This window comes from Vigna umbellata, chromosome 7 (assembly GCF_029865625.1).
Source record: "Vigna umbellata cultivar VRB3 chromosome 7, Vumbellata_1.0, whole genome shotgun sequence".
Taxonomy (NCBI): domain Eukaryota; kingdom Viridiplantae; phylum Streptophyta; class Magnoliopsida; order Fabales; family Fabaceae; genus Vigna; species Vigna umbellata.
The window spans coordinates 43,635,148-43,644,326 of record NC_142171.1 but is presented as its reverse complement, the minus strand read 5'-3'; the positions used below and the strand labels follow the sequence as shown (position 1 = coordinate 43,644,326).

General features: G+C 37.4%; 2 protein-coding genes across 2 annotated transcripts; both read left to right on the top strand.

The window, feature by feature from the left end:
• The first annotated feature begins 1,439 nt into the window (after positions 1 to 1,439).
• On the top strand, positions 1,440 to 2,603 carry LOC124830089 (uncharacterized). The gene has a single exon (XM_047303722.1). It carries the CDS (start codon positions 1,440 to 1,442, stop codon positions 2,601 to 2,603), a length of 1,164 nt encoding a protein of 387 aa, XP_047159678.1.
• Positions 2,604 to 4,894: 2,291 nt separating this feature from the next.
• On the top strand, positions 4,895 to 5,251 carry LOC124830090 (secreted RxLR effector protein 161-like). Its single transcript, XM_047303724.2, has one exon. It carries the CDS (start codon positions 4,895 to 4,897, stop codon positions 5,249 to 5,251), a length of 357 nt encoding a protein of 118 aa, XP_047159680.1.
• The last annotated feature ends 3,928 nt before the right edge of the window (positions 5,252 to 9,179 follow it).

The following is a 9,179-nucleotide window of genomic DNA, read 5'->3' as shown; positions in this document are numbered from 1 at the left end:
GTTTTGGGAACATAATTAAATAGTATTTCTTCTAAAAAACTATAATACATCGTGTATGGTAGGATATATGAATCGATCGACTGACAACCCAAACGATCACTAAAGGTAAAATAACGAGCTGACATATGATCATTCCCGAACGATCGTCCACCCGCTAGAAAGAGCGATCGTTATATCATATTTACCGATCGGCTTGTAGCGATCGTCTGTTGATTAAACCCAGTCAAAGGTAAGAGTCAACAGATGTCCGGTCAATTTTAGTCAAAATGGATCTTTTAATCCTGACAAACTAAAAGATAAAACGGTTAGAAATAGGTGGCCATGATGTCGCAAATCGCGGAACCAACTAACCCAATATCAAGTACGACCAAGCGGTTGTATTTTCCAGGCAGTTAAGTTCTCCAACCAACAGGATTTTCATCCAACCGGATTTTCAGGTAAATGATTTATCTTACTGCTAGGTTAAATATGAAAAACCAGAAGGAAAAAAGGTACGTTTTTCTGAGTATCAGGAGAGGAGAAAAATATATTATTTTCTTCTGTTATTGGACTGAAAGAGTTCTATCATTTTCTTTTTCTGACTTGAGCGTCGGAGTGCCTTCGCAAGTACCCACTCCATTCTCTCTCAAGAGTTCTAGGCAGGAGGAAGACGTAAAGATAACTACACTACTAGAAGGAGAGGACGTGACTCATCGGATTCGCATCTCGGCCTCAACTACTATACTAAAACACATCGTATAACATTTCGGTCTTTTTTTTATAGATATAATTTCCATAAAATGTAATCAACTTTTTTAGACATAAAATAATTGAATAAACTCCTCATAAAACATTAATGGTGAATATAACGGTAATTAATTCGAATATTATGATGAAAATAATATATTACAAATATTATTAATGATTAAATAGTTTAATTAATCTTTAGAATTTTAAAAAAATGATAGATTTTTGTTTTATTCATGAGAACTTTTTCACTCATGTCTTCTTACACTAAATAGTCTCCCATAATTTAGGATCAATAGTCACCCAAGTACTATGAATCACAAACCTTAACCTAGAACCGCGAAGGTCAAATTGTAAAACAATCATCTCCATCTTCACACCTCAATCACAAAACCTGAAATCGCAAACAGCCACCACCACGAGACTGTTAAAATGTAAATCTAAACTACCTAACGGTTTTAATTGTCAAAAGATAGTTTACTACTTTTGTATCTGATATACATATATCAGTTTTCTGTTAATGAGAAGATAATTGTTTTCTCTATTCTCTTGCATCACGTATTCATTTTCTACATTCTGCCACTCTGTTCTAAAGCACATTACTGGTCTAGCGTTATCAGTGGTATTCAGAGCGACAGGTTAAAGAACCTGGTGAAACTCCGAACAAGCGAAGAAGGACTTAATTTGCGAAGAAGGGTTCTTGTTGAAAGGCGATGGCGGGGATGATCCAGAGCAGCTTGCTAGTATTCGACGGAAAGAATTACGATGACTGGTGTGTGAAGATGGATGTTATCTTAGGCTTTCAAGAAGTTGACGAAATTGTCAAGAGAGGATTTAAAGAACCCTCAAAAGGGGGCACGGATGAAGCAAAGAAAGTCTACAAAGAAAATGAGAAGTTGGACTGTAAGGCACGCATGCTCTTGCATCAATGTGTTTCTGCAACGATATTTCAGAAAGTGTCAAGAGCAACAACAACCAAGGAAGCTTGGGATATATTACAAGATGGATATGGAAATTCAGGAAGGGTGAAGAAAGTGAGACTACAATCGCTGCAAAGACAATATGAGCTCTTGAGTATGGGAGAGCAAGAAACCATTGAAGAATATATTGGCAGAATTCAGGTGGTTGTTAATGCGATGCAAGCGTGTGATAAAGTGGTGAAAGACAGAAAGATCATTGACAAAATCTTGCAAACTCTGACACCCCAGTACAATCACATTGTGGTGGCGATCGAAGAAAGCAAAGATTTGGGAATTATGAAAATTGAAGAGCTACAAAATTCTCTTGAAGCTCATGAGCAACGCCTGGTAGAGAGCAGAGTGGCAGAAAAAAATGCTATACAAAGTACAAATCAGGCACTGCAAGCTAGAAGCAGCCAAATCTACAAGAGTCGCGGAACTGGCAGAGGCAAAGGAAGATTGCGTGGTGGTCGAAATGGAGGCAGATTCGCTAATACTTTCGAACTGACCAAAGATGACATCAACAACGAACAAAAGGAAGGAAATTATAGAGGAAGAGGAAAGTACAGAGGAAGAGGAGGCAGAAAGAACGTTGACAAGAGAAATGTACAATGTTTTACGTGTAATAAATATGGCCATTACTCATCTGAGTGTTGGCACATTGAAAACGCTAAGAAAGAAAAGAGTGATGAGGCGAATCTTGCAAAAGAAGAATTGGAATCGGATTTTGATCACGTTTTGTTGATGAGCGTCGCAATACATGACAGAAACGATGACAGCTGGAGAATTGCACAGGAAAGACATGTTCAAGAGACAAGTGGGGTAACAGACGAGTGTCTAAGAAAGACCGACCGAACAGGACATGTGTCGCTTGCTGGAGAAACAAGCCACGAAGATGAGAAACGTTGTGGTATTTAGATACAGGTTGTTCCAACCACCTGGCAATAGAAACTGGTTGCTCGACTTAGACACAAGCATCAAAGGCATTGTGCGTTTTGCGGACAACAACATCATTAGAGCTGAAGATTTGGGCAAAGTGATGATCACACGCAAAGATGGAAGATCGGTGTACATGCACAATGTTTTATATGTTCCCATGATGAAAAGCAATCTTCTAAGTCTCGGCCAACTCTTGGAGAAAGGATATACCATGAAGATGCAGCAAAGGCATATTGACGTATTCGACTAATGATACTCAAAGCTCCTCTTGCGAGAAATCAAACTTTTAAAGTGAACTTGAACGCAACAGAGATACAGCGTCTCACTGCAATGAATGTTGGAGAAGAAGAGTGGATGTGGCACTATCGTTATGGCCATCTAAATTTTAGGAGTCTGAGTCAACTGAAAGATAAAGATCTTGTGAGAGGCATACCTACAATTGTTGCACCGAACAAAGTCTGTGAAAGTTGTGCTATTGGAAAGCAAATCAGAAAGGCGTTTAACAGACACACACCCAAGAGAGCAAGACAACTGTTGGACGTTGTACATGCAGATGTGTGTGGTCCTTTTGACGTGCCATCTCTAGAAGGTAACAAATATTTTTTACTCTTCGTAGATGAATTAACTAGAGAACTCTGGGTATATTTGTTAAGAGAAAAGAGAGAAGCTTACACACAACTTGTTAAATTCTGTTTCGTGGCCGAGAGGCAATTTTGTCAGCAACTCAGGATTTTCAGGACTGATGGTGGAGGCGAATTTAATTCTGGAGAAACGAGTAGATTTTGTGTTGACAAAGGGATCCTACATGAAGTTACAGCGCCTTACACACCCCAGCACAACGGATTAGCTGAGAGAAGAAACCGAATGCTTTTGGATATGACCAGGTGTATGATTAAAGGGAGAAGACTACTACATTGCCTATGGGGAGAAGCAGTCTCGACTGCTACCTACTTGCTGAATAGAAGTCCTACCAAAGCTTTGTCAACATGCACACCCGAAGAGGCTTGGACTGGAAAGAAACCAGATGTGCATCACCTGCAGATTTTCGATTCGGTCTGTTACAAACACGTCCCAGTTGAACGAAGGAAGAAGTTAGACGACAAAAGTGAATCTCTCATTCTCGTAGGTTATCATCCAACAGGTGCATACAGGTTGTATGATCCAGAGAAGAGGCAAATCTTGATCAGTAGAGATGTGATAGTAGACAACTCTGCTACATTTAGATGAGTGATGCAGAAACTGAATCAATCAAGCAATCTGGTGCTGATGTGCCTACCTGGCTGGAGGAAAAAAAGGCAGAGGAGACCGAACAGATATCTACAAATGAAGATGCTGAAGCTAGAAGGTCACAGAGAACACGATTTCCATCTACGAGACTCGCTGGTCATGAGTTGTTTAGTGATAGTGATATCACGAACTCAGGTGATATAGTTCATTATGCTCTTCTAGCAGGTGTTGAAACACTTTCACGGGGACCAGCCATCAAAATTAAAGAATGGAAGGAGGCTATGTTGGAAGAACTTTCAGCAATTGAGAAGAACAGGACGTGGAAGTTAATGGAACTGCCTCAGCATAAACGGGCCATAGAGGTGAAATGGGTGTTCAAAACTAAATATAAACCAGATGGAAGTGTTGCAAAGCTGAAGGGTAGGTTGGTTGCAAAAGGTTTCTTGCAGAAACTCGGGATAAATTTCACTGATGTTTATGCTCCTGTGGCAAGACTAGAGACTGTGAGACTTGTTGTTGCCTTAGCCAACTTCAATGGTTGGAGCATTTACCAAATGGACGTCAAATCCACATTTCTTAATGACCCTATCAAAGAAGAAGTTTTCATGAAGCAACCACCTGGCTTTGTTAAGAAGGGACAAGAGCTTAAAGTATACAAGTTGAACAAGGCTTTATATGGCCTCCGTCAGGCACAACGAGCCTGGAACAAACACATTGACACATTGCTTATCAGGTATGGTTTCCAAAAATGCACTGTTGAATATGGAATTTATATGAAATTTGTTGAACAGTTAGGTACTCTACTGGTGTGTCTGTACGTCGACGATCTACTTGTCACTGGAAGCTCCACACAGGAAATTGAAGAATTTAAGGTGAAGATGAAGAATGAACTTGAAATGACAGATCTTGGTAGCTTGGGGTACTTTCTTGGGTTGGAATTCGTGTAGACAAAAGATGGAATGTTCATGCATCAAAGAAAGTATATTTTAGAGACTCTAGAGAGATTTAACTTGAAGAACTGTAATAGCACATCCATCCTAGTCATGGCAAACTTGCAACTCACGTGTCAGCAAGAAGAGACCAAGGTTGATACAACCCTGTTCAAGCAGATTGTAGGAACTCTTCGTTACATATGCAACAGCAGACTGAACATCAGCTTCGGAGTCGGGCTTGTCGGCAAGTTCATGCATGATCCAAGACAGTCTCATCTTGCAGCAGCCAAGTACATTATGCGCTACTTGAAGGGAACAACGGATTATGGTCTTCATTTTCCCAGGAAGGTTGACAGTACGTATGATATTTTGAAGGCATGGTGTGATGCAGATTGGAGTGGTGATCAAGTGGATAGGAATAACACCTTTGGGTACCTGTTCAAATTGATGGGAGCTTCAATATCTTAGTGCTCAAAGAAAAAAAATGTTGTTGCACTCTCGTCTTGCGAAGCAAAGTACATATCTGCAGCAGAAACTGCTTGCCAATGTGCATGGCTAGAAGCTATTCTACGAGAGTTGAGGATTGAGCATTGTAAACCAACATGCTTGATGGTGGATAACAAATCAGTTATCAGCTTGTCCAAGAACCTAGTCTCTCATGGCAGAAGCAAGCATATAGAGACTAAGTTTCCTTATCTTAGAGATCAAGTCAGTAAGGATAGATTAGAACTGGTGTACTGCACTACAGATGAGCAAACAACAAACATCTTTACTAAGGCATTACGGCAAAACAGATTTGAAAGGCTGAGGGACTCTCTTGGTGTTATATCTTTTAGTAGTTTAGCTTTAAAGGGCAATGTTAAAATGTAAATCTAAACTACTTAATGATTTTAACTGCCAAAAGACAGTTTTCTACTTCTGTATCTGATATACATATATCAGTTTCCTGTTAATGAGAAGATAATCGTTTTCTATATTCTCTTGCATCACGTTTTCATTTTCTACATTCCGCCACTCTATTCTAAAGCATACTACTGGTCCAGTGTTAACAGACAACCACCGATCTCTATTGCCTTCTTCGTTGCACCTTTCTTGCCAAATCACTAACCTACAAAACCAAAACCACCATAGACCCTTTTGTCTCTTTCATAGCAACCACTCAAACCCACCGTGACTCCTCCACACCTCAGTTCTACAAAAACCAAAAAAACAACAAAACCCTAATTAAAATGAAATTATAAATGTTTTGGTGGCTACGTGCAGATTGGTTGGCAAAATCTAGTGCATCGTTGCGATCAATGGGTGGTGGCTAACGACATTGTGGTTGTTCGCAAAAAACATTCCTAATTTAATTTTAATTAAATTTTACTAATTTTTTAATGTTTAAAATATTAAAACTCATGTAATATACTCAAGTCTAATACGTATTTTAATTAAACCACTTCGTTATGTGATGTTAGTTTACGTTTGATGTCATGATGTCAATTTAATGATAGAGATCCAATTACATTATTTTTTTCGTAGTAGATCTAATTAAGATAAAAAAAACTAAGATACTTATTTTAAAACAATTACAAGAAATAAGAACCAATTGTATGATTAAATTTTTTATTTTTTTACTTTCTTATACGTTTTTTAAGGATAAAATCTGAGTTTCACACTCTAAACATAAGTGATATGTATTGATATAACAATTTATTAAACATACTTGAGATCGCATTGGATGTTTAGTTATGTAATTTTTTTTATCATGATATGGAAAGTAATAAAGACATGTTAATTATTCATAGCGAACTCGGACCGAAATGATGATATTATGAAAAAAAATGTGGCTAATAGTTGATTTTGATATTAAAGAATATAAGTGGAGTGTAGAAGGAAGAGAAGAAGAGGTATTAATCAATTGGAAAATGATACTTTAACAACAACATTTGACAACGTTTTGACACGGAACACGTGTCAAAATGTGAGTGGTGCACCTGGAAAATAATTTTTAAATATGAGAATGACGTGGCAACAAAATTGGGGCAGGGTTTCAAGTTTTGGGTTCCTTTTCGTTTATCAAATTTCGAATTTTAGGAAGCTTCAAGAGAGAACCGAGAGCGCAAAACCTAGAAAAAGTCTCCTCTTCCCTCCACCCAGCCACCGATTGCCGTCGGAGTGTCGCCATAGTGCTGTCGTTCACTGAGAGAGTGGCGCTTCCTCCTACCCACCCATTGCCGTCGGAGTGTCGTCGCTCTTAGAGAGAGTGTCGCTTCCTCCCACCCACCCATTTTCGTTGTCATCATTTTTTCCACTTATAAGTAATGTGAAACCAATTTTTATACAATTTATGAATAAATACTTGGTCAAGAAACCATATTTAGTAAAAGTCATGCTGCAGGAATAGAACTAGTACCAAAGGAAAAAATAAGTGGGTACTTCAGGTGAAGGTTTTGTACACGAAAGTCAACTATGAACATAAACTCATTTTGGAGTGCCTAATTTCTTTGTCATCATTTTTTCCACTTATAAGTAATGTGAAACCAATTTTTATACAATTTATGAAAAAATATGTGGCAAATGAACCATATTTAATAAAAGTCATGATGCAGGAATAGAACTAGTACCAAAGGCAAAATAAGTGGATACTTCAAGTGAAAGTTTGGCACAGGCAGGTCAACTATGAACATGAAACTCATTTAAGAGTGTCTAATTTCTTTGTCATCATTTTTTCCACTTATAAGTAATGTGGAACCAATTTGTATATAATTTATAAAGAAATACTTGGCAAAGAAACCATATTTAGTAAAAGTCATGATGCAAACAGAACTCGTACCAAAGGCAAAATAAGTGGGTACTTCAAGTGAAAGTTTCTCACACGAAGGTACTATAGTACTTTGAAACCATATTTAGTAAAAGTCATGCTGTAGTACTTTCACCTTTAGTACTTTTACCTGCAGTACTTTTACAAAATTCATATTATTCCTACCAGTCTCTGTTTCAAAGTACTACAGTACCTTCCTGTGCAAAATTTTCACCTAAAGTACCCATTTATTTTGTCTTTGGTACCAGTTCTTTTCTTGCACCATGACTTTTACTAAGGCTGTGTTCGCATGAACCGAATTTACTGTTCATGCGAATTTGCGAGCGAAGAATTCAGCTCGTTATGCGTTCGGTTGGAGTGAAATGCGCGGACGGATTTGCGATGAAACGCGGGATGGTTGCACTGTTCAGTCACCCGCGGTTGTGAAGAGATTTGCGCGGATTGTGAGCGAAATGTCGCGTGTGTCCTCGGTTAAGAAACACTGGAAACGCGTAACCGGTTACATGTTCGCGTAATCGGTTACGCGTTCGCGTAACCGGTTACGCGTTCGCGTAACCGGTTACGCGAGCGGTTACGCGATTTCCTATTTATTTTTTTTCAAGTTTTTTTTATAATTATTTTAATATTAATAAAATTAGATATATTATATTTTTTAATTTATTTTTAATAAATTGATTATTATATTTTCTAATTTTTTTAATAAATTGATTATTATATTTTCTAATTTATTTTTAATAAATTGATTATTATATTTTCTAATTTATTTTTAATAAATTGATTATTTAGTTTTTTTAATTTTTAAACATTAATTTTATAAATTATTCATAATTTTTTTTTCTTTATAAACATTTTTACAATTAAATATAACATTTATAAATAACATTTTATAACTAGGGACATTTTGGTAATCTTTAATTTATATCAATTAAACTAATTTATAAAATCTATCACATCAATCAAATCCTACACTAATTCTCACAAACTTTACTTCCAAATCCACTCTCAATTACCCACAAATCCACTCAAAAAAACAACAAAAAAATTACCCTCAAATCCACTCAAATCCATTCAAATCATCTCCCCCAAATCATCTCCCCCAAATCACTCCAAACGAACACAGCCTAAATATGGTTTCTTTGCCAAGTATTTTTCATAAATTGTATAAAAATTGGTTCCACTTTACTTATAAGTGGAAAAAATAATGACAAAGAAATTAGGCACTCCTGAATGAGTTTCATGTTCATAGTTGACCTGACTATGCAAAACCTTCACTTGAAGTACCCACTTATTTTGCCTTTGGTACCAGTTATGTTCGTGCACCATGACTTTTATTAAATATGGTTCCTTTGCCAAGTATTTCTGCATAAATTGTATAAAAATTGGTTCCACATTACTTATAAGTGGAAAAAATTATGACAACGAAAATGGGTGGGTGGGAGGAAGCGACACTATCTCCAGGAACAGCGGCACTCCGACGACACTCTGACAGCAATGGGTGGGTGGGAGGAAGCGTCGCTCTCTCTACGAATGGCGGCACTTCGACGACAATGGGTGGCTGGGTGGAGGGAAGAGGAGACTCTCTTTAGGTTT